A 26,429-nucleotide genomic window follows, 5' to 3' on the forward strand; every position below is an offset into this window, starting at 1 on the left:
ACCAACAATCAAGAGAGCCATTGCCCTTTGCGGACCAACCACGGGCAGCTCCCTGGAAGATATTCAGACTATGTTTAATTGTTTATTGTTCTGCCATAATCATACTCTGTTTTTACTCCAATGTTGTTGTTTCCATGTTGTTGAGATGCAGAGGATGGCATCTGTCAAAGGGAGGGAATTTGCTAGGGACAAAGTACTAGTGGCAAGGAAAGGTTCCTGACGAGAAGTGAAAGTGTAGGGCTTGCAGCTTCTCCAAACACCTGCCTGTTGGGCACAAGGCCAGGCCGCATCCTTCCCCTCTCTACAGACGCTGACAATCCGGCTACACTCTGCTCTCTACACGCTGTTGGAACTGAGTGTTCCCAGCTGGGCTGCCATCCCACTGGGTTATTTGTGATTTCTGCATTCTTTCAATAGAAGTTCTTTCATTGCACTGGGACCGAGTGTGGTATTTCGCTGCACCCCACCTATACTTTCCCAGCATTGAAGTAAAAAACAAAAAAAAACAAAAAAACAAAAAAAAAAACCAACCAACATTTTTTACAACTTGCTGTCCTCCCCCACCTCCCTAAATACTTACAAGTCCTCAATCGATCCGATCCAGCACTGTACTCTCTTCCTCTTCACACAGGGACTCGGGCAGCAGCAGGAGCCATTGGTAGCAGTGGTGGGGCCAAGTTGTGCTTTGTATGCCTCTGGAGCGCAGCTCCACAGACACAGCTCGGGAATGAGCAGGAACATGTGCCCCCATAGCAACTTGCTATGGGGGCACATGAAGAGGGGGACCCAAGATCCCTGGCAAGGGATCCCAGAAAAGGAGGTTCGGGGCTGCTCTGTGCAATACCATTGCACAGAGCAGGCGAGTATAACATGTTAATTATTTTAATTTTAAAAAATTGCCCTTCGTAACACTAAGTTCTGTACCAGGCAAATACATAAGAAATATCAAATGGGGGGGGGGGGGGATAAAAGTAGAGAGCACAGCAAGATAGAATAGCTATTGTTATGATAAATAAGACACAGACACAAGAAACACCAGTTCATATTGTCTTGGCATATGTATTACACTGATTCGTGACATAAGCACAGATTTCACTCCATTTTCACGACCCACAGAAGTAATTTAAAAACAAGTGGCTGCAAGCAATCCTTACAAAGTCTGAAAGGTTTCAACAAAATCATATGAAAAAGGTCTCAAAGCTGCATTCACATCCTAACATGTTATGGCACTGTGAAAAAGGGAACAGATTCAGTCCTAACATCTGAAAATATAGCCTAGATTTACAAAAAAAATATTAGTTTGATTAAGATACCACAATGTGGTAAGGATAACAGGAAATACATGACAGTGTCTCCCTACTTTTATTTATATTACAAAATAGCACCATATTCTGCATCAAGAGCCAAGTATGCCATTTTACAGATTGCAAACCCTGCTTTAAAAAGGCATGAAAAAGCATAATCATGTAAACCATAGAAAAAAGCCTAGGCAGTGACATGGTTACTAATCTGGTATGCCTCAGCATATGCAATCTTCTGGACTATGAGATTTTGGCCTGTTTGTGTAGCCATCTATACAAATAAATATGTACAGTTTTACATTAATACATTCCTCTTTAGGCCCATTTGTCAAAGAATTCTGAACATGATATAAATAAATTTGACTATACCAAGTTCTGAAAGAGCATTAAGAATAAATAGAAAGCAGCTTAAGACTCAGAATGAAACAAAAGCAATACAAAGAAAGATAAGCCCACTATGTGCAAAGTAATAGCAAAAAAGTTGCCAGGAGTGTTATTTACAAATAGTGCATTTGGCCTCAAATTTGACTTAGGGCCTTTTCACACCATTTCAATGTGGTAACATGCACAATAAAACGCATTATGTGCATTGATACAATGCCATTTATTCTGAATAGCATCCCTATACACCTTCTCAGTGCACTGCCAAAACACTTCATGGATGATTTTCCGTCTGTTGTGACATGTTTGGGAAGCCCTTTCAACTGAATGGGATGACCGAACACCAACACGCAAACCAACAAATCTTAAACGTACATACGTTTAATGCATTGCAGCGGACTGGACTAGTGTGAACAGACCCTTAATCATAGCAACCAGTCAATGGTTCTTATGTAACTAGTACATCTTATCTGGTTTGTAAACAAATTTACAAGTAAATGCAATATTTGTAAATAAAGCCGACCATAGATGGAACAAATTTCAGCAGGAATTAGCTGAATTTCAATCAGTCTATGGGGACAGTGATTGTACAGAAGTCGATCTACCAATCGACTGCTATACAACCAGCCTGCCAGATAAATGCTGCTCGCTGTATTCTGAACACAATCGCTCAGCGGGAGGGATTCCCTATCCACACCTTGAATGTGTGGCTAGGGAATCGGGACAAAAACTGAATCATCCTTGTCTGCTTAAACCCCTGGAGGGATTTATAAGCAGTAGAAAGAGCACTAGTGTGCAATAACTCATAGAAACCAAACAGTAGCTTCTGAGGTGTCAGCTTTTGTGCTAAAGTTACTGTGAATTATTGCACGGAGCTGTTCTTTGTACCCTGTTATTAGGGTCCTTTAGTTTAAAACACATTGTCGAGCAGCCATCACTTTATTTATGGGTCAGAATTTCATTTGCAGATAAGCGGAGAGAAGTAATTCTGGGGGGCAAAAATCTCTGTTCCTGTTCACCACACGCATCTGACGTTTGCCTTGGAAGTCGGAACCTATAATAAGAAAAATTAGAAGTAGAATGGAAATGAGGATGACAGTACTGACAGCATTTATTCTAAAATTACAAGTGACACAAATACTGTTTACAAAATCATTTGAACATTAGCTGTACAAGCAAACATGCTACTAAAAATTATAATTGTTCATATTTAAGGAGTAACTCCCCACTTTTGTTGAGAAAAAAAAAAAAAAAAAAAAAGAAGAATTCCCCTCAAACTTTGATGCAATTTCCTACCTTTTGTTATTCTGAAGAAATCACTGTTTTTCTGTGTCTATGTGGCAAGTGAATCTGTATGGGAGTGGTTTCATAAATTGCAATCAGCTGCTACACATGCAGGGCTTTAAATGAGGAGAATTGCAGGGTCTGCATCCCTTCAGTGGTGATTTCCTATTAGGAGTATCTCACCAAAAATGACAATTTTATTGCAGGGGATGCCTGAAATCTGACTTTCATTTTAGTGTAGAAAATCAGTAAGCCAATCACACAAGCAGGAAATTATGTTTCTGGGGGGCGTTCTGTACACATTCTGGGTACAGAACTCCTCCAGGTAGCCACATTGCATTTATAGAAAATGACAGAGTTGCAGATTGAAAAGGAAAGGTGAATTTTAATAGCATTCAATTACAACAGGGCTTGAGTCACAATTATATATGCTAGATCATTTTTTTTTTTTGCTATTTTTTTTCCCACAAAAGTGGAGTTCCTCTTTAAAGTTGAAATTCAAGCATTTATAAAAGATCACCATTTAATGTATTCATTAAATCGACTGTGAGCCAATAAAAATGTATATGCATTTTTTACCACGATTTTGCTTCAGAGCAGTGTGAAAAGGGGTCTTAATGAAACAAGTCACATATAGGTATAACAACTGCATATTTAGCAGTATGTCTGCAGCTCAGCTTTAAGAGTGCAATTTGTTCCACTATTTATACAGCAACAATTGGCACTTAGTAAAAAAAAAAACAGAACAAAAATTATTTTTTTTTTATAGCAAATGTGACACGACCTGATAAAACAAATTCAATTTTCAATGTAAAACATACTATAGGCTTTGGGGACTAGATGAACAGGGAGTTTGGGAATGCCATGACTAAACCAAAGTTAGACCTAAAATGATTTTTGTACTCCATTATTTTGGATTTTGTACTCCATAAAATTATTTTCTTTGACTCCACTGAGGCGCACAAGAAGTCTTATGCGGTCAGGTTATACTGCCACATACATGAGAATTTAACTGTAATATTCAATAGTGACTGTAATAAAGAACTTTATATAGGAATTCAAAGTGACAACTGCTATTCATTCATATGTGACTTCAATCCTTGAATTTAGCCAAATGATGCAGTCCTTGGGGGAAAAAAAATAAAATAAAAATTAATAAATATCTCTCTCTCAGAGATAGAGATCAGTCCTTCAACGAATAATCCAAAAAGTGAAAGGTGCTCTTCAAAAAGTGACTAGTGTTCTTCAAATCGTATGTGCTGGTGCTCCTTACAGTGCCCCTAAATGAAATGCACTCACTGGAAATCCTCACCCCTCACAGGGGTATTGCGATTTCACAGTATCTGTCACTGTGCAGCAATATGGAGATCCACGGCTTGCTACATTCCTAGTGCACGATCCTTTATGCCTCTCACATGTAGAAGAAAGCTCCCAGAGTGTATTACTGTTTTTAAATAGTTTTATTGTGCCTAACAGTGGAGATATACTGACATTTACATGGTGTATTAAAAGCTAGTAACAAAAACAGGAAGCTGGAATATTTCGATGATCTGCGGCTTTGACCGGAAGTGACGCAAAGACGCTCAGAAACTCCTTCCTACGCGTTTCATCAAGACGTCATCTGGAGCAGCCATCTTGCTACATTTCCTATCCTTTTATAGCAGGTAGCGACCCAGTGAACCTGATCACGTGATGGTGGCCATTTTTGGTTAGCCTGGAAAAGGACTTGGCAACAGCCTTTTCCTTTTCCAGGCTAACCAAAAATGGCCACCATCACGTGATCGGGTTCGCTGGGTCACCACCTACTATAAAAGGAAAGGAAGTGTAGCAAGATGGCCGCTCCAGATGATTTTTGATGACGAAACGCGTAGAGAGGAGTTTCTGAATGTCTTTGCGTCACTTCCGGTCAAAGCAGCGGATCGTGGAATATCCCATCTTCCTGTTTTGTTACTAGCTTTTAATACACCGTGTAAATGTGAGTATATCTCCACTGTTTGGCACAATAAAACTTTTTAAAAATGGTAATACACTATGGGAGCATAAAGAAACGTGCATTAGGAACGTAGCAAGTCGCGGATCTTCATATTGCTGCACAGTGGCAGATACTGTGAAAGCACAATACCCCTGTGAGGGGTAGGATTTCCGGTGAGTGCATTTCCTATAGGGGCACTGTAAGGAGCAGCAGCACAAATGATTGAAGAACACTAGTCACTTTTTGAAGAGCAGTTGTCACTTCTTGAATTTCATTTATTGAAGGAGTGTGTGTATATATATATATATATATATATATATATATATATATATATATATATATATATATATATATATATATATATATATATATATATATATATTATACAGTTGAATGCAAAAGTTTAGGAACCCCTGAGAATTTCCATGATTGTCATTTATAACTATTTGGGTGTTTGGATCAGCAATTTCATTTTAATCTATCAAATAACTGAAGGACGCAGTAATATTTCAGTAGTGAAATGAGGTTTATTGGATTAACAGAAAATGCGCAATATACATCAAAACGAAATTAGACAGGTGCATAAATTTGGGCACCCCAACTGAAAAATCGCATCAATATTTAGTAGAGCCTCCTTTAGCAGAAATAACAGCCTCTAGACGCTTCCTATAGCCTGTAATGAGTGTCTGGATTCTGGATGAATGTATTTTGGACCATTCCTCCTTACAAAACATCTTCAGTTTAGTTAGGTTTGATGGTTGCCGAGCACGGACAGCCCGCTTCAAATCACCCCACAGATGTTCAATGATATTTAGGTCTGGGGACTGGGATGGCCATTCCAGAACATTGTACTTGTTCCTCTGCATAAATGCCCGAGTAGATTTCTGAGCAGTGTTTTGGGTCGTTGTCTTGGTGAAATATCCAGCCCCAGCGTAACTTCAACTTTGTGACCGATTCCTCAACATTATTCTCAAGAATCTGCTGATATTGAGAGGAATCCATGCGACCCTCAACTTTAACCAGATTCCCAGTACCGGCACCGGCCACACAGCCCGGCAGCATGATGGAACCTCCACCAAATTTTACTGTGGGTTGCAAGTGTTTTTCTTGGAATGCTGTGTTCTTTTGCCACCATGCATAACGCCCCTTGTAATGACCAAATAACTCAATCTTTGTTTCATCAGTACACATCACCTTATTCCAAAATGAAGCTGGCTTGTCCATATGTGCATTTGCATACCTCAAGCGACTCAGTTTGTGGCGTGTGTGCAGAAAAGGCTTCTTTCGCATCACTCTCCCATACAGCTTCTCCATGTGCAAAGTGCGCTGAATTGTTGAAGGATGCACAGTGACACCATCTGCAGCAAGTTGATGTTGTAGGTCTTTGGAGGTGGTCCGTGGACTGTTTTTGACCATGCTCACCATCCTTTGCCTCTCCAATATTTTATGTGGCCTGCCAATTCTGGCCTTAACAAGAACTGTGCCTGTGGTCTTCCATTTCCTCACTATGTTCCTCACAGTGGACACTGACAGCTTATATCTCTGCGATAACTTTTTGTAGCCTTCCTCTAAATCATAATGTAGAACAATCTTTGTTTTCAGGTCATTTGAGAGTTGTTTTGAGGCCCCCATGTTGCCACTCTTCAGAGGAGAGTCAAAGAGAACAACAACTTGCAATTGGCCACCTTAAATACCTTTTTCTCACGATTGGATGCATCTGTCTATGAAGTTCAAGGCTTAATGAGCTCACCAAACCAATTGTGTGTTCCAATTAATCAGTACTAAGTAGTTACAGGTATTCAAATCAACAAAATGACAAGGGTGCCCAAATTTATGCACCTAATTTCATTTTGATGCATATTGTGCATTTTCTGTTAATCCAATAAACCTAATTTCACTACTGAAATATTACTATGTCCTTCAGTTATTTGATAGATCAAAATGAAATTGCTGATCCAAACACCCAAATATTTATAAATGACAATCATGGAAATTGTCAGGGGTTCCTAAACTTTTACATACAACTGTAGAATATATATTTTCAAGGACTGCATCATTTGGCTAAATTCAAGGATTGAAGTCACATATGAATGAATAGCACTTATCAGTTTGAATTCCTACTTTATTTCTTTATTAGTCACATTTTTTTTTATATGAGCAGCATTTGCACATGCAGCACAGTGCGCACAAATTTATTTAAAGCAGAATAGCAGGTGAGTTGGGAACACACACACACACACACACACACATTATAAAACACGTGAAAAGCGCCACACCTACACCCTTTTGCAATTATATCTTGCACTCCACCTAGGTGGTTGTATCTGTAGGGGCAGCAGTTCCTAAATCATTCAGCCATTTGCACAGAACCACCCATATCCCTTTTCTCTACATGAGAATTTAACACTGGCAAACAGAAAAACTGTAAGACCCCTTTCACACGATCGGACCGTTCAGGTCTGCCTGTCAGTTTTGACGGCGGACCTGAACGGGCGCTCCATGTTAGCCTATGGAGCGACAGATGTCAGCGGAGATATGTCCGCTGACATCCGACCTGGTCCGATCTGCTAAAAGCAGACGGATGGCCCTACGTCCAGGTCCTTTGCTGGCGGATCGGATCGGGTGAGATCTGATGAAAACGGACATGCTGTTCGTTTTTTATCCCATCCCTCCATAGGCGGCAGCGGCACCTGACAAGCCCCTCCTCGCTCAGTGAGCAGAGAGGGACCTGCCATCCGCCGGCTCAGCGGAGATCAACGGACTGATCTCCCGCTGAGCCGGCGGACCGAGGCGGACTCCGTGGAAGCGGAGTCCGCCTCGTGTGAAAGGGGCCCAAGGCCAGTCCAGGAGCATGACTCAGCTTTGTGGCAAAGCAGTACAAAGACCATGTTTTTAAACACAGAAGCGTGGGACTGGGACCCTATGTTTCTCAATAGATCCCAAGAAAAGGATTTTACAGGAAGTACAAAAGCCTGTTATCTTTCTTGTTCATTGAGGGACACAAAGTATATTGTGTTATTGTTGGGATGTCCAAATGGAGTCCAACTGAGGGGTGGGCAACAACAAATAAATCAGTAAGAGGCCCACAAAAAACAAACAAAAAAAAAAAAAAAAAAAACACAGAACTGGGGACTGCCTGCAGCACAGACACCTGAAGAACTTTACTTTAACATTAGATGAGCCCTGAAAATCCACCTAGTAAAACTTGGAGAATATGTGAACAAAGGACCAGGTGGCAGCCTAACAAATCTGATAGTAGCCGGATGCTGAAGATCCAAAGAGGCACTTAGTTATAGTAGAGGGTGCCTTGACAGGAATGGCACCTGATCTTTAAGTGTGAATGATGGTCTGTCTGATCCACCAGGAAATGGTTGAATGAGAAGCAGGTTAACCCTTACTCGGACCATCAGGAATGACAAAAAGAAAGTCAGTCTGATAAAAATACCGTCTGCGAGATAAACTCACAGCCCAAACTACAACCAGACAATGGAAGGAGATCTCCTTTTGCTCAACTGGAGTCAGAGGGATGAAAGGACAGTGTCCTGGTTGTCCTTGTGCAAGGACAACCACCACCACCTTGTCCAAAATACCATCTTGTTCTTGTGTAAAAAAACAAAACAAAATGTATACAGCTCAAATGCCACAATCTGTTGATACAGGCAACTGGCCACGATGTTTGCAGGTGCTAGTCGGGTTAAACACTAGTTTGTCAGACACATTAAGGATTACAAAAAAATGGCATCTGTCCACACATTGCCTCAACATATAGCAAGCCCCTATTAGCAAAACTTGGCTTCACAATTCAGCTTCTACTGGGCAAAACATGTTCAAGAGAGTTCTCCCATGGGTAGGAGACCAAGTTGAAGCCACCATTTTTTTACAAAGAGGAGCTCACTATATATGCTAAGGCAGTGTGAGGATGGGCGCCATTTTGTTGTAATGTAGCCTAAACAGGATAAGGTCACAAACTCAAACACTTGCCTTGCAGAGTTGAGGGATAACAAGAATTGCAACCTTGTGACAGAGTGGAAAGAGGACTATCCCTGATAGCTTCTAAAAGGCCAAGGGAACCAAATTCAAATCCCACAGAGTCACGGGGGTGGGGGGGCAAACAGGGGAAGCCACAGGGGAGACGCCCTGCACAAAGGTCTAGATCAAATAATGGGAGGCCGGTAGTGCCTGGAACATGACTGCAAGAATAGAGACCCCACCCTTGATGGTGCTGAGGGCCAAATGCTGGTACAGGTCCATCTGTAAAAAGGCAGGGACTTGTCCCTTTGAGAATTTCCGGTGTGAAAAAAACCTTTGCACTCCCCAAGTGAATTATGCCTTCCATGTGCGGGGATAGACCCTCTAAGAAGTAGACTTCCAAGCCTTTCAACATTGTGGAAATCACGTATTCAAAAATACCTCTGTCCCTTAGAAACTGGGCTTCAACAGCCATGTCATTAAATCCAGACTGTAAAGCAGGGTGGTAAAACTATCTTTGAGACAGACAATCCCGATGACGTTGAAGAGCCCACAGAGCATCTGCCACCAGCCTTCTGAGGTTGGACTACCACATCCAGCTGGACCAGTCTGGAGAAACATTAGACAAAGGAGTTTTAGGGGTGAAATAGCGTAGATTAGGGTGTATTGATCCTACAGAGCAGCCACTGCTTCTGCCAAGGGATCCCTGTAACTGGAGACAAACCTGTCTAGTTTGTTGGTGAACCTGATGTCCAGGAGGTTCACATCCAGAGGGCATAAGTCCTGGCACACCTCTGGGTGCTGGCAACAGGATTCAAACGCTAGCAAGATTTGCATGGCTGTGAATGGCTAAGCAGTACCTAGCCCAACTTGATTTTGTTCTGGGAAAGATAGAAAGTCCCCACACTGCTGTCGGAACACAGCGCTGTATACTGTATGCAGCTGATACTACAAACCATTTATACAGTATTAGTGAGGGCATCAGTTCATTTGGACCAGCTTGGTCCAATCAAACTATTTAAAGTTAAATGAAACCTGGAATTAGGCTTTAAGACTGAGACGGCAAGATCAACTACCGGAACAGACCAATTTTTAGTGAACTCCTTTTCTACTGGATAGAGTTCGGCAAAGATTTCTGGAAGAGTGAAAATCTCTTCTGGAGTGATCAATCGTCATAGATAGCACATTTGATCTAAACCCAAACGGGGCATGGCGAGATGGAGGAGAATCAAGTGCAACAATGCCAAGGGATTTTGGTTATGTTAAAAGTTAGCAATCATACACATGAAGCTGCAGCTTCTTGCAACATAAGAGTGTGGGGGTGAGAAATCCTCCATACTCTCTTCTAACACTGCCTCCATATTCTCTTTATTCCTTTCTATGTCCGCATCTTCTAGCTTAGGCATGTCAAAATCCGACTCAGTTAGAGACAGAGAAGCTGGAAAAGCCCTGGAGAGAGATGGCTGTGTTATACCCATTGTCTGAGGAATTGTGACAGATGCAGAAAACACTGCTTTTGTCAGGTAGGCCACTCTTTGTGCGCCGAACATCGAACTAGAGTCTGATGTAGAGACCAGTGTTAATATCGGGTCCTGCTCTGGTGCAAGGGAAGCATCATCACTCTGAGTCTGAGTGTTGTACGGGCCTTCGGCAGATTGAATATTAACCTGAGATTTTGTCATGGCTCTCTTTCGCCTGGTTTCCACCATAGCTATGGGCATTCTTCTGTGGGGTATTTACGGAGTAGGGTAAGCATGTCCAGAAATAGAATGCAGCAACCCAGGTGTAGACCATCCTGTATTGAAGTCCTGGAAGGAGGAAGCACCCGAGTTCCTTTAAAGGGCTCTAGGCAACAGTGGCAGTAAAGTGTGCAACCAGTGGTGTGCTATAACTCCTTGACATGCACTTAAGACTAAGCTCTGAGTGGTTGAATTTTAGTAACAAGTTTAAAATATTTACACTATAAAAAGTTACTACATCCCAGTAACAGTCAGAGATACAGGGTGACCCTGTCTTACCTGTCCACGACACTGGACCGTATACAGAGTCCAGGCTTTGCTCATCATGGTGGGAAAACACCAGAAGAGGTCCTCAGAGTCTGGATTCCATAGGGATGGACCACAGCCCTTGACCTGCATAGCACCCTGTGGCTAACTACATTTGTTGCATCAAGTGTCAAGGGGAATGCCCATGTCGGATCCAGTGCCTGCAGCAACATTACAGGCCAGCCCACAATGTGCAGTCTGGGTATGGCTTCAAAGGTTTTACCAAGGTTGCGCTCATCCGTATGCACTGCTTCTATAGTGTTATTAGAAGACCACGAAGGAGTTAACTGAATAAGCCTAAGATTAAAAAAAAAATTAAGTGAAGAGCAATTTCTCTAAGAGAGAGGCGATCCATCACCTTAGGATACTCGAAAAAAAAACACAAGCCAATAACTCAGGGTGTATGACAACTTAGCCTGTATCCTTTATGATGGTAAAAATGTTACTCAGCAGAGCTGAAGAAAAGATGTCAATCCTCCTTGGGACAGTAGTGAGGCATGCTGGGATTAGAGGGGATATCCTGGGCTGGTCGAGTTTTTTTTTTTTTTTTTGCCAGTGTCTAAACCTCCTGTAGGTTGTAGTTTAACCCAACAATATAAGACTTCTTGCATCTCTTAATGGACAGGAAAGAAAGAAGATTTTGCTTTACTAAAGCAAATAAAATTATTAGCTGTCTTTATAACGATGAAGAACTGATGCGTTGTATAATCAGCTATGTTGAAACACACACTATGATTAAGTGACTGCAAAAGTAGTTAACGCTTAAATAGAACTGTGCTTCATCTCCACTGATTATCCAAGAGTTATTCAATATTTCCATGTAGCATAGAAAGAAGCTAAATTGATATAGTAAATAGACAAACACCTATAGTTTTATACATATACATACGTGAAAAAGCTAAAAAAAAGCCCTCCAAGCACTTCAACAATCATATAACATACAATAGACCTTCCTGCACTGCCCCATCCCAATACAAATCCCATAATTCTTACTAGCAGAGGCCAGATCCATGTACTGACACACAGCGTGCAGCAGGAGGCGCTGGTAACTGCGAGAAAACCAGATGAAATTATATATTTGAAATGTACAGGTTATCTACAATTTATGACCAGTTTAATTATTGAATGGCATTTATAACAGGATAACAATTATGACAAAAAAAAAAAAAAAAAAACACAAAAAAGGAAAAAGATTTAAAATTATACAATGAAACCAGTTTCCCATTTCACAGAGCATACATTTCATATAAATTTGAATTTACGTGTGCCCTAAATATCTTTGGTTAAAAAGGGAAAGAAGCAAAAACTTAAAAAAAGAAGAAGTGATTGCTCAACTAAATTGCAGATATCAGACAATTTAAATATAAATATTAATTGCTATGGGTGCCAGGTTTTAGATTGTATACATAAAATCATAACTGCAAAAAGCCCCTTTAACCACTTAAGGACCAGAAGAATTTTCCCCCCTAATGACCAGGCCATTTTTTGCGATACGGCACTGCGTCGCTTTAACTAATTGTGCGGTCGTGCAACACTGTACACAAACAAAATTTATGTCCTTTTTTCCCCACAAATAGAGCTTTCTTTTGGTAGTATTTGATCACCTCTGCAGTTTTTATTTTTTGCGCTATATACAGAACGACAATTTTGAAAAAAACAAAACAAAAAAAAAAACAAAAACAAAAAAACTTTTCTTTACTTTTTGCTATAATACATATTCCAAAAAAATATTTAAAAAAAAACCTAAATTTAGTCATCAGTTTAGGCCGATATATATTCTTCTTCTACTTTTTTTTTTTTACCAAAAATAACGAAATAGTTGTATATGGATTGGTTTGCGCAAAAGTTTACAAACTATGTGATAGATTTAGGGACTTTTTTTTTTTTTCAATATTTTTACTGGTAATGGCGGTCATCTGTATCCTTTAGTGGGACTGCAACATTGCGGCAGACAAATCTGACCCCAAATTACACTTTTTGGGGACCAGTGAAATTATTACGTTGATCAGTGCTATAAAAATGTACAGATCAATGTAAAAATGACACTGGCAGAGTTAACACTAGGGGGCGATCTAGAGGTTAACTCAGTGGTGGTGCGTCCATAAGGGCGCACGGGCACCGCCCCCTCTCTCCAGCCACTCCTCTAGCACCAATAGATAGATTCATGCATAGCCGCTGCCACACCCTATTCAGGTGACGGGCGCCTGAATTACAGCAGGTTTTTTTTTTTTTTTTAAAGCACCTGGTTAGAGCCAGAGGCTCTAATAGGTGTCAAAAAAGGTGACCTGCGAGCGCCATGCTGGGCGCTCGCAGGTCACTCAGCTGTGTTAGAAAAGCGAATGAATATGCACTTTAACACTAAACCGCCTCTCCGCCAATCAGGTATTCGGATCTGTTGGCTAAAACAGGCGCTGTGATTAGACGCATATCAGGCATCCAATCATAGCAGAGGATGGGAAGAGGGGACGGGAGAAGACATCGAGCAGCTGTCCCACCACCACCGAGACAGGGCAAGTACAGGCGGCGGGCAGGGGGCACAATGGCAGCATTTCATATGGCACAGTGAGGCTGCGTCTGATGGGGCACAGTGAGGCTGCGTCTGATGGGGCACAGTGAGGCTGCGTCTGATGGGGCACAGTGAGGCTGCAATTGATAGGGCACAGTGAGGCTGCAATTGATAGGGCACAGTGAGGCTGCAATTGATAGGGCACAGTGAGGCTGCAATTGATAGGGCACAGTGAGGCTGCAATCTATGGGTTTTTTTCTCAGCATTTTTCAGTTTATGCCCCCCCAAAAATTTTGAGCACCAGCCGCCACTGGGTTAACCGTGTTCCCTAGGTGTGTTCAAACTGTAGGGGGGATGGGCTGCCAGGGACATGACAGATCATGGTTCCCAATGACTGGGAACCGTAGATCTCTGTCATATCTGTCAGAATGGGGATCTGCCTTGTTTACAAAGGCAGATCCCCATTCTGCCTCTGTATTAGGCGATCGCAGCGGGCGCGAGAGCACGCGCCCGCCACTGCGCGAGCCAACGTACAATGATGGCGATTCACGCAGGGGAGCCGACCTGCCGCAGTACAACTGCGGTGGCTGGTCCTTAAGTGGTTAAATATAAAACCCTACGAGGCATTGCATCCAGTATAAAACAAAGGGTTTAACCAGAAACAATCAGAAACTATAGACATCAATTAGGGGGCGAACATATATGCAATTATTAAACACTGCCAATCATCCAAAATCTTTGAAGCCCAAACGAACTTACTGTTTAAATGAGCTAAATACATTCTAGGATCATCAAAACAAAAATGTATGCAAAGTATTGTATAATCAGCCATAGCCTGAGAAGACATGCCTGTGTCCAGCCTGCATGCTGCAGAGTGGGACCCTTGCTCTCTGTGGGGAAGCAGTGATCTCGTTGCAGTGGTCTGACAATGCCCCCTGCTGAGTCAGAGCTCTCCAATCAGAGTTATGACTCAGTAAAGGACCATGTCAGACCATTGCAACGAGGCCAATTCTTCTCCAGAGAGAGCAAGGGTGTTCCACTTTGCCATCAGGGGTCAGGCTTTTCTGCTTACACTGTGGGTGCTTTAAGGGCTTGTTCACATATATTGCGGTGACTGGCATTTTCCCACACTGGATTAACTCCAGTCACAGCTATGGCACATGAAAACAATTGTTTTCTAGGTGTCCTGCTCACACTGAAATGCAGCTGGCAATAGTTTTTACAATCAGCTGTCAGCGGGGAACCCCACTGACAGCTGATGGATCGGCTCCTAACAACCGATGCAAAAACGGACCATTTGTCCCCTGACATCCATTTAGGTCTGCTTCCGTTTCTGTAAACAGAGGCAAAAAAACCCCCAAAAAACAAAAACAACACAAAACACAAAAGGCCTGGGTCAACAGGCTTTGGGTTTAGTCAATGGCATCAGTTTGAGATACTTCCATAATCATTCAGAATTCTGTGGTTGCTGCATGCAACTTGCAGCAGACCTTCTTTTGACCTACATCAAGCAGCATTTACAGTTCAATATACTTGAATTGGAATGCAAAATGGGATGTACTTTCTGTAGAAATCAATTTCTTGAAGTTCATTGAGGGACCCAAGCATTCAGACACTGTCCAAATATACAGTTGGATTTCAACACTGAAACACAAAAATTCTGACCAACCCAGTATACGTTAAATTTTGTGGAAAAGCAGTACCAAGAAGATAATAGACAGAAGGGGTGGGACCTGTGTCCCTCAAGGAACTCCAAGAAATAAATTTTACATTAGGTAAAAAAATACTATTTTCTTTCATTGAGGGACACGGAATTCAGAGACTGTCAGAGACGTCCAAAAGTATAACAAGGAAGTATTCAAACAGCAACAAAACACAAAAAACAAAAACAGAACAGAACTGGGGACTGCTGCAGAAGACAGGCCAAATTGGGACATAAAAGTAAGCATCCTTTATGTCCATAAAATACCTGATGGAGAGGGCCTATGATAAACCTGGCAGATTCCATGTAGAATTTCTGGGCTCAAATGAAGACATTTAGGGCCTTTTGATCGAAGATGGGGTGGATGCCCCTTTTGGTTTGGGAACTGTGCACCAACAGGTTGGAGCAGAACTGGCACAGGGACTGGGACATCGACATCCTGCTCCGAAACACCTGCTAGGACTGTAGGGAAATCTGTGCAGTGACACAACCAGTTTTGAAGACATGCATCGAAGAGGGGGCTAGCTTGGAGTCCTTGAAAACCTCCATCTGCACCCAAGCTTCTGGGATGCTCTTTGTCCAAATGTCAGCAAAGGCTAACAAATGTACCCCCACCTTGTAAAGTGGGTTTGATCACGCATGCTGAAGGTTTACCTGTCTGCCAGAAGAAACAAGGTTTGAGAAAAGGGCCTACAAATGCTAATCAATGGGGTACTCAAACACAGGCGCATCACGCATTAGAATGGCTAAGGCTTTGTTAAAGGCGAAGTCCACATTCTGCAGATGCAATGCTGGAACAAGTGTCAATGGACTATGACTTGCAAAATTCAAGAGTGATAAATGCTGGGGGTGATGGGAGAAACTTGGAGATATCCTTTAAGATGGGATACTGCAGGATCCACAGAGGGGCAACCCACTTTTTAACAAAGTCCTTCTCAAATGGGTATAGGGTTGCTAGTCATGCGGGATTAGTGAATAGCTTGGTCTGTTGGAGTAGGTCTTAGCAATCTTGAGGAAGCAAAATCAGTCTAGACTGGGGACAGCAAAGGTAGACACTACAGGCGGATTATCAGGTTTCAAAGTGGTGCATACCATGTCAATAAGAGTGGAGACCGTCTCCAAGTTTGGGAGAAGTAGCAGAAGCTCCTCAGGTGTATCACTGTCTGCTAAGGACTTAAGAGACATCAGAGTCCTGGCGGTTAAAAGACTCAGGGGCTGCTAATGACGAGGGAAGATTATATGAGAATTCTGCAGGGAAAAGGTGTGGAAGCCTGCTTGTGACCTCTGATCAGATCGGCCAAGGTTGCTATCTGGCTCATAAAATCCTGCATGACTTCGGTGAAATCCTCCTGGCACACAGCCTAGCAAGGAACTACACTCAAACTTTGCTAAGGAAGATTAAGGATGGCATTCACTTAGAGGACAACATTTCAGGATGTCCGCACTGAAACAGTTAGTGGATCCAGAACTTTAGACACCCGGGACAGCAGGGCTGTTACCCATGTGTCTAGGACCTGGCATGCTACACAATAATGCCAAAGCAATGTAGTTTAGGGGACAAGCCAAGCCTTGAATCTTCACAATCCCAGGTGCTGTTATTATTAAAGGGTCAGGTGACTGAAGGTGACTAAATCACTGTAGGCAGACAAGAGGGCCAAACCGAAGATAGTGCCATGTGTCACTTGCAGTCAGGATCAGCAGCGGAAAGGTGCTACCTCAATGCTAAATGGTGGGAAAGAGTGCAGAGTGCAAGCCACTCGACCCAGACAGCCGATGTCTGTGCTCAGTCCTTGAGTGTTAAAGTGGTTAAGCCACTATATGTACTTTACATCATCCTCTCGGTGTAATTATGTAACGCGCTTCTGTGTCTGTGCTTTGTAAAAACGCGCAGCTATATACTCGTTTTGTGAATGCTGATTGGCGATCACATGATCTGTGCCTCTCTCCTCGCTCTGACAGCCTGAGTGGGCGGGGCCGAGGATCCCCCGCTGACGTCAGGAGGGGAAGAGGAGGGAAGCGGCCCCACCCGCTGCAGCGGTTATGCAAGAGGAGAGAGATGGTGGGTCACGTGATCACCGACCATCGCTCGCAACACGTACAGTGGGGACGGAAAATATTCAGACCCCCTTAAATTTTTCACGCTTTGTTATATTGCAGCCATTTGCTAAAATAATTTAAGTTCATTTTTTTTCCTCATTAACGTACACACAGCACCCCATATTGACAGAAAAACACAGAATTGTTGACATTTTTGCAGATTTATTAAAAAAGAAAAACTGAAATATCACATGGTCCTAAGTATTCAGACCCTTTGCTCAGTATTTAGTAGAAGCACCCTTTTGGTCTAATATAGCCATGAGTCTTTTTTGGGAAAGATGCAACAAGTTTTTCACACCCGGATTTGGAGATCCTCTGTCATCCCTCCTTGCAGATCCTCTCCAGTTCTGTCAGGTTGGATGGTAAACATTGGTGGTCAGCCATTTTTAGGTCTCTCCAGAGATGCTCAATTGGGTTTAAGTCAGGGCTCTGGCTGGGCCATTCAAGAACAGTCACAGAGTTGTTGTGAAGCCACTCCTTCGTTATTTTAGCTGTGTGCTTAGGGTCATTGTCTTGTTGGAAGGTAAACCTTCGGCTCAGTATGAGGTCCTGAGCACTCGAGGTGGTTTTCGTCCAGGATATCCCTGTACTTGGCCACATTCATCTTTCCCTTGATTGCAACCAGTCGTCCTGTCCCTGCAGCTGAAAAACACCCCCACAGCATGATGCTGCCACCACCATGCTTCACTGTTGGGACTGTATTGGACAGGTGATGAGCAGTGCCTGGTTTTCTCCACACATACCGCTTAGAATTAAGGCCAAAAAGTTCCATCTTGGTCTCATCAGACCAGAGAATCTTATTTCTCACCATCTTGGAGGAGTCCTTCAGGTTTTTTTTTTTAGCAAATTCCATGCGGGCTTTCATTTGTCTTGCACTGAGGAGAGGCTTCCGTCGGGCCACTCTGCCATAAAGCCCCGACTGGTGGAGGGCTGCAGTGATGGTTGACTTTCTACAACTTTCTCCCATCTCCCGACTGCAACTCTGGAGCTCAGCCACAGTAATCTTTGGGTTCTTCTTTACCTCTCCCACCAGGGCTCTTCTCCCCCGATAGCTCAGTTTGGCCGGACGGCCAGCTCTAGAAAGGGTTCTGGTCGTCCCAAACGTCTTCCATTTAAGGATTATGGAGGTCACTGTGCTCTCAGGAACCTTAAGTGCAGCAGAATTTTTTTTGTAACCTTGGCCAGATATGTGCCTTACAATTCTGTCTGAGCTCTTTCTTTAACCTCATGATTCTCATTTGCTCTGACATGCACTGTGAGCTATAAGGTCTTATATAGACAAGTGTGTGGCTTTCCTAATCAAGTCCAATCAGTATAATCAAACACAGCTGGACTCAAATGAAGGTGTAGAACCATCTCAAGGATGATCAGAAGAAATTGACAGCACCTGAGTTAAATATATGAGTGTCACAACAAAGGGTCTGAATACTTAGGATCATGTGATATTTCAGTTTTTCTTTTTTAATAAATGTGCAAAAATGTCAACAATTCTGCGTTTTTCTGTCAATATGGGGTGCTGTGTGTACATTAATGACAAAAAAATGAACTTAAATGCTTTTAGCAAATGGCTGCAATATAACAAAGTGAAAATTTAAGGGGATCTGAATACTTTCCGTCCCCACTGTATATACAGTGGATAAAGAAATGTCTACAAACCCCTGTTAAAATGTCAGGTTTCTGAAATGTAAAAAACATGAGCCAAAGAAATAATTTCAGAACTTTTTCCCCCTTTAATGTGACCTATGAACTGTACAACTCAATTGAAAAACAAACTGAAATCTTTTACGGAGGGTAAGTAAAACTAAAAAACTAAAATAATGGTTGCATAAGTTTGCACACCCTTTTATAACTGGGGATATAGCAAAAAAGTTTGGTGCAAAAACAACACTGCACATCACAAAAAAAACAAAAAAACAAAAAAAAAACCCATACCCACAGTGAAACGTGGTGGGAGCATCATGCTATGGGGCTGTTTTTCTTCAGCTGGAACTTAGTCGAGGTGGAGGGAATTATGAACAGTTCCAAATACCAGTCAATATTGGCACAAAACCTTCAGGCTTCTGCTAGAATGCTGAACATGAAGAGGAACTTCTTTCAGCATGACAACGACCCAAAACATATATCCAAATCAACAAAGGAACTGCCTCACCAGAATAAGATGAAAGTTTTGGAAAGCCCCTGCCAGAGCCCAGACCTGAATCCGAATTGAAAATCTGTGGGGTGATCTGAAGAGGGCTGTGCACAGGAGACCCTCTCGCAATCTGACAGATTTGGAGTGTTTTTGAAAAGAAGAGTGGTCAAATATTGCCAAGTCAAGATGTGCCGTGCTGATAGACTCGTACCCAAAAAGACTGAGTAATGTAATAAAATCAAAAGGTGCTTCAACAAAGTATTAGTTTAGGGTGTGCATACTTATGCAATCATATTAATTTTATTTTTACTTCTCTCCACCTAAAAGATTTCAGTTTGTTGTTCAACTGAGCTGTGCAGTTTATAGGTCACATTAAAAAAGGCGGAAAAAGTTCTGAAATTATTTCTGTGTGTAATTATTTTACATCACAGAAACCTGACATTTTAACTGTAGACTTTTTATTTCCACTGTAGCTGCTTATTTTTACAAAGCACAGACACAGGAGCACCTTACATAATTACACAGAGAGGATGGTGAAAAAGAGGAACAGTTATTTACGGACACGATGCCGACAGACAGGGAGGGGAGGACAGCGGAGAGCTGCGGATGATGGAGGCACGTAAACTGACCACGGTGTGAGGGCTCAGCCATGATGCACCTTTGTCAGTTTAGAGGGGTAGGGTATAGCCAGGAAGGATCTGGCAGGGTTTTAACATGCAGTAAACCCTGATGAGTTTTACTTCCTCTTTTTTCCCCTGCAAAGTAAAAGCATAATGGGCTAGTATGAATTGCATACTTGCCCATTATGCTGCACTTACCCGCAAACGAAGCCTGCGATGTCCCCGCTGGTGGCCGCGTACATCTTCACCCTCTACCTTCCTGGGCCGCGGACTCCGGCACTGTGACTGGCCAGAGTCCCATGACGTCACTCCTGTGCGGGAGCCGCCGGTCACGGAATGGGCCCTCTAGAAACAGCATGGGCCCTTTCTGTAGTGCACATGCGCTGATGACATCGGCGCAAGCGTATATGGTAAATATCTCGTAAACTGTGCAGGTTTAGGAGAGATTTCCAGTACCTACAGGTAAGCTTTATTATAGGCTTACCTGTAGGTAAAAGTGGTGTGTAAGGGATTATAACCACTTTAAAGGGAACAGGATCATTTTTTTGGGGGGTTAATAAACGCTTTAACCCTTTTTACATGATAAACCAATGGAAAGAAGGATTTTTAAATGGCGCCCAATGGCCCAAATAATGAGATAGCTCTTTGTACTCAGCCCACAGAGCCTACTCTCAGAGTGAGTTTTCAGAGGCAGGGTCACATCTGGGGCTGTGCCACACTCTGGACCTGGAGGGCATTCCATGGCTAGCTAACACAGTATGCTCAGGTCTGGAAAGCACCAGAAAGCAGAGCCTAGAACCTGAAGTACAGTCCAGCAGGGTATGAGTACAGCCCCCAATGCTAGTGCTGAGGAAACAGATCTGAATAGCTGTGCATAAAGCCATGTTTAATCCCTTTAAGACTAACATAAGTGCAGTAGCAAAAGGGTGTGCTTTAACAACCACACAATGCACATGTGTCTCTTTGGGCAGCCAATATTCCTGTGTGGAGTGGGCTCCCAGGAATAAGCCGTATGAAAGTCAGCTTTTGGTCCCTAATGATCAGCAGACGCCGGGACTGGATCCTGATCATGTTAGCACTGCGACAGCCAATCACACCGTTTACGAGATCGGCCGATCTTTTCTGTCCCCCAGCATTCAGAACTTTTTAAAGGGAAGCCAGGGTGGGTGGGAAAGGGTTAAAGACCAGCTAAAGAAGTGATGTAATGGAGTCTTGATTGACGAAGAAAAAAAAAAATAGTAGCTAGCAAAAAAAAAAAAGGTTAGTGTTTTTTTCTTGGCAAAGCAAGAAACGGCTATCAAAATCCTTCTGTAGGCAGCAGTGTAATCCAACAGTCTCAAAATTCCTGTGACCCTCAATGGACAAGAAAGAAAATCCATTTGATGCAAAGTGCATCAGCTCTATAGTTTTATGTTGGAAGAGGCCAATGTTGTCACAAGTTTAACACCATAAATACCCTGGACATTATTATAATTACTAAACAAACAGATAGAAACAAAGACAGGTTTTTTTTTTTTTTTTTTTTACTTTATTGCGGATTTGTTCATTAAATGCTACTAAAAAAGCAGTAAGGGAAAATATAGAATCAGTACCTGTTTTCCATCATGGCAGTATACACGGACTCTGGACTGACGGAGAAGAATGAGAGCATCTCTTCCTCCAAGCATTCAAGGGTACCCTGGAGGGAGGAAATGAAAAATAAAAATAAAAGGCAAGCTGTTACATAGCAATCTCAGCAACAGCTTTACCACATATATAAGGGCCTTTGTGTTTTACTTCCGACAGGAGCTTAAGATTTTTATTTCCAGATGTGAAATGAAGCATTTACATTTTCAATAAGCCCTTATGGAGCAAAATTGATTTGCACGTGTATTGTTGCTTTTACCATGAATTGTGCTGCTTTGCAAATAATTTTTTTGCATTTAACTTGCATCAAAAGCTTAATGGCACTTAAAGACGGCTGGACCAACTTTTATAGATGTAGCTGTGCTTTAAAAAAAAAAATTAAAAAATACACAAACACATTACTGGAACGTTGCCAAATTCAGCTAATGGGGGGGGTCTATGCCATTTACCCTATCAAGCATTTATGGATTATCAAAACATGCATTTCTGATTTAGTATATACAGTGGGAACGGAAAGTATTCAGACCCCCTTACATTTTTCACTTTTTGTTATATTGCAGCCATTTGCTAAAAGCATTTAAGTTCATTTTTTTGTCATTCATGTACACACAGCACCCCATATTGACAGAAAAACGCAGAATTGTTGACATTTTTGCAGATTTATTAAAAAAGAAAAACTGAAATATCGCATGGTCCTAAGTATTCAGACCCTTTGCTGTGACACTCATATATTTAACTCAGATGCTGTCCATTTCTTCTGATCATCCTTGAGATGGTTCTACACCTTCATTTGAGTCCAGCAGTGTTTGATTATACTGATTGGACTTGATTAGGTAAGCCACACACCTGTCTATATAAGACCTTACAGCTCACAGTGCATGTCAGAGCAAATGAGAATCATGAGGTCAAAGGAACTGCTTGAAGAGCTCAGAGACAGAATTGTAAGGCACAAATCTGGCCAAGGTTACAAAAAAAATTCTGATGCACTTAAGGTTCCTAAGAGCACAGTGGCCTCCGTAATCCTTAAATGGAAGACGTTTGGGAAGACCAGAAACCTTCCTAGAGCTGGCCGTCTGGCCAAACTGAGCTATCGGGGGAGAAGAGCCTTGGTGAGAGAGGTAAAGAAGAACCCAAAGATCACTGTGGCTGAGCTCCAGAGATGCAGTCGGGAAATGGGAGAATGTTGTAGAAAGTCAACCATCACCACAGCCCTCCACGAGTCGGGGCTTTATGGCAGAGTGGCCCAACGGAAGCCTCTCCTCCGTGCAAGACACATGAAAGCCTGCATGGAGTTTGCTTAAAAAAAAAAAAAAAAAAAAAAAAAAACACCTGAAGGACTCCAAGATGGTGAGAAATAGGATTCTCTGGTCTGATGAGACCAAGATAGAACTTTTTGGCCTCAATTCTAAGCGGCATGTGTGGAGAAAACCAGGCACTGCTCATCACCTGTCCAATACAGTCCCAACAGTGAAGCATGGTGGTGGCAGCATCATGCTGTGGGGGTGTTTTTCAGCTGCAGGGACAGGACGACTGGTTGCAATCGAGGGAAAGATGAATGTGGCCAAGTACAGGGATATCCTGGACGAAAACCTTCTCCAGAGTGCTCAGGACCGCAGACTGGGCCGAAGGTTTACCTTCCAACAAGACAATGACCCTAAGCACACAGCTAAAATAACGAAGGAGTGGCTTCGCAACAACTCCGTGACTGTTCTTGAATGCCCCAGCCAGAGCCCTGACTTAAACCCAATTGAGCATCTCTGGAGAGACCTAAAAATGGCTGTCCACCAACGTTTACCATCCAACCTGACAGAACTGGAGAGGATCTCCAAATCCAGGTGTGAAAAACTCGTTGCATCTTTCCCAAAAAGACTCATGGCTGTATTAGATCAAAAGGGTGCTTCTACTAAATACTGAGCAAAGGGTCTGAATACTTAGGACCATGTGATATTTCAGTTTTTCTTTTTTAATAAATCTGCAAAAAGGTCAACAATTCTGTGTTCAGAGCGGTGAACAAGGACCGCTGCGAGGCTTTGATCTAAAGTAAGTAATACATAATGAGCTAGTATTCTGTGCATACTAGCTCATTATGCGTTTGTCTAGCAGGTTTTTTTTTTTTGTTTGTTTTGTGTTTGGGTTTACAATCACTTTAAAAAAGGGACACCAAGTGCCAGTTCACACTACAACGACTTGGGATCCGACTTGTCAGACCTCAAGTTGCCCCAAGTCGCTGGAGATAAGAAATTCCATTGAAGTGAATGAGAGCCATCTTAATGTACACTACTGAAGTTGCTCAGACTTTAGAAAAGGTTCCTGTACTACTTCAAGGCAACTTCTAGGCAACACGTACCCATAGATTTCAATGGAAGTTGCCTCCAAGTTCAGTTCTCCATCTATATTGAACCAACTTTACAGGAAAAAGAAAATAATTTACACAGGTATTTCCCACGTTTACCCAGACAACCCCCTCGCTCCCACAGAGCTGATTATTCTGTGATTGGCCACAGCCAAAGTCGCTTGTCCTGGAGGCAACTCCAAGTTGTGTTGTAAGTTGCGCAAAGTCGCGCTGAAGTCGTCTCCAAATCTCCTTGCAAAGTCACGCTGTAAGTCGGGTTGCCCCTGTGTGAACCGAGCTTTAGGTTCACTTTTTTCCCCCTTTTAAAATAACAAACATGTTATACGTACAGTAGGTGACCGCAATATTGTTTCAATCTCGCCACTTTTCTCAGTGAGATTTGACACCTACGAGCCCCGTCGCGGGAGCCAGCGCCGAGATGGCTCACTCATCGGGAAAGGAAAACTTTTTTCCTTTCGTGATGAGAGACAGGCAGTGCTGACAGCTGTCTGGTATGAATGCTGAGGGGGAACGCAGCGCCAAATTTTAAATGAAAAAAAAAACGGCGTGGTTTCCCCCCCAGGGGCATACCAGGCCCTTAGGTCTGGTATGGATTGGATTGTAAGGGGAACCCCCTACGCCGAAAAATCGTCGTGGGGTCCCCCCAAAATCCTTACCAGACCCTTATTAGAAGCACACAGCCTGGCCGGTCAGGAAAGGGTAGTGGGGACGAGCGAGCGCCCCCACCCCCCGAACCGAACCAGGCCGCATGCCCTCAACATGGGAGGTTGGCGCTTTGGGGGAGGGGGGGGCCCTGCGGGCCCCCCCACCCCAAAGCACCTTGCCCCCATGTTGATGAGGACAAGGGCCTCTTCCCGACAACCCTGGCCGTTGGTTGTCGGGGTCTGCGGGCGGGGGGCTTATCGGAATCCGGGAGCCCCCTTTAATAAGGGGGCCCCCAGATCCCGGCCCCCCACCCTATGTGAATGAGTATGGGCTACATGGTACCCCTACCCATTCACCTAGGAAAATAAAGTGTTAATAAAAAAAACACACCACACAGGTTTTAAAAGAAATTTATTAGGCAGCTGCGGGGGGGGGGTGGGGGGGTGTCTCTTCCGACTTCGGGGGTCTTCTCCCGGTGTCCGCCTCTTCTCCCGGGCCCCTCCGCTATCTTCTTCCAGCTCTCTTGCTAGCGGGGGGGCCGGTCTGCTGTCGCTGTCCAGTTCCTCTCCCGTATCTTCTGCCGGACTCCCCCCGCTATCTTCTTCCAGCTCTATTGCTAGCGGGGGGCCAGTCTGCTGCGCTGTCTTGTCCCCTCTTCTCTTCTTCTGATGTTGATACGACGCTCTCTCCTGCTGGAATGGTGTATCCGAGCTGCGGAGCCATTTATATAGGTGGTGACCCCGCCCCCTTGTGACGTCACAGTCCCAGCATGCGCAGGGACTCTGGCGTCATAAGGGGGCGTGACCCCAGAGTCCCTGCGCATGCTGGGACTGTGAAGTCACAAGGGGTCGTGGTCACCGCCTATATAAATGGCCCTGCAGCTCGGAAACACCATTCCAGCAGGAGAGAGCGTCGTGTCAACATCAGAAGAAGAGAAGAGGAGACAAGACAGCGCAGCAGACCGGCCCCCCGCTAGCAATAGAGCTGGAAGAAGATAGCGGGGGAGTCCGGCAGGATATACGGGAGAAGAACCGGACAGCGGCAGCAGACCGGGCCCCCCGCTAGCAAGAGAGCTGGAAGATGATAGCGGAGGGGCCTGGGAGAAGAAGTCGGAAGAGACACCCCCCCCCCCCCCCCGAGCTGCCTAATAAAATTTCTTTTAAAACCCGTGTGGTGTGTTTTTTTTATTAACACTATATTTTCCTAGGTGAATGGGTAGGGGTACCATGTACCCCATACTTATTCAAATAGGGTGGGGGGGCCGGGATCTGGGGGCCTCCTTATTAAAGGGGGCTCCCGGATTCCGATAAGCCCTGCGCCCGCAGACCCCGACAACCAATGGCCAGGGTTGTCGGGAAGAGGCCCTTGTCCTCATCAACATGGGGGCAAGGTGCTCTGGGGTGGGGGGGGCCCACAGGACCCCCCCTCCCCAAGGCACCAACCCCCCATGTTGAGGGCATGCGGCCTGGTACGGTTTAGGGGGGCGCTCGATCGTCCCCACCTCCTTTCCTGACCGGCCGGGCTGCGTGCTTCGGATAAGGGTCTGGAATGGATTTTGGGGGGACCCCCACGCCGATATTTAGGCGTAGGGGGTTCCCCTTACAATCCATACCAGACCTAGGGGCCTGGTATGCTCCTGGGGGGGAACCCACGCCGTTTTTTTCATTTAAAATTTGGCGCAGCGTTCCCCCTCAGGATTCATACCAGACAGCTGTCAACACTGCCTGTCGCTCATCGCGAAAGGAAAAAAAGTTTTCCTTTCCCGATGAGTGAGCCAGCGCGACATGCACAGTATCC

General features: G+C 43.6%; 1 protein-coding gene across 2 annotated transcripts in view; it reads right to left on the minus strand.

The window, feature by feature from the left end:
• Window positions 1–1,034: 1,034 nt before the first annotated feature.
• The window catches only part of R3HDM4 (R3H domain containing 4), a 155,093-nt gene continuing 129,698 nt past the window's right edge, over window positions 1,035–26,429 (minus strand). The window contains exons 6-8 of one of the 2 annotated variants that reach the window (XM_073594056.1): window positions 21,601–21,686; window positions 11,946–12,001; window positions 1,035–2,736 (exon numbers count right to left, since the gene is read on the minus strand). In XM_073594056.1, coding sequence (XP_073450157.1) covers window positions 2,633–2,736; window positions 11,946–12,001; window positions 21,601–21,686 — 246 coding nt within the window. In that variant the 3' untranslated portion in view covers window positions 1,035–2,632. The remainder of the gene's footprint in view (window positions 2,737–11,945; window positions 12,002–21,600; window positions 21,687–26,429) is intronic. The other variant, XM_073594057.1, reaches the window with a different exon arrangement.

Source organism: Aquarana catesbeiana, linkage group LG01 (genome assembly GCF_042186555.1).
Source record: "Aquarana catesbeiana isolate 2022-GZ linkage group LG01, ASM4218655v1, whole genome shotgun sequence".
NCBI classification, from domain to species: Eukaryota; Metazoa; Chordata; class Amphibia; order Anura; family Ranidae; genus Aquarana; species Aquarana catesbeiana.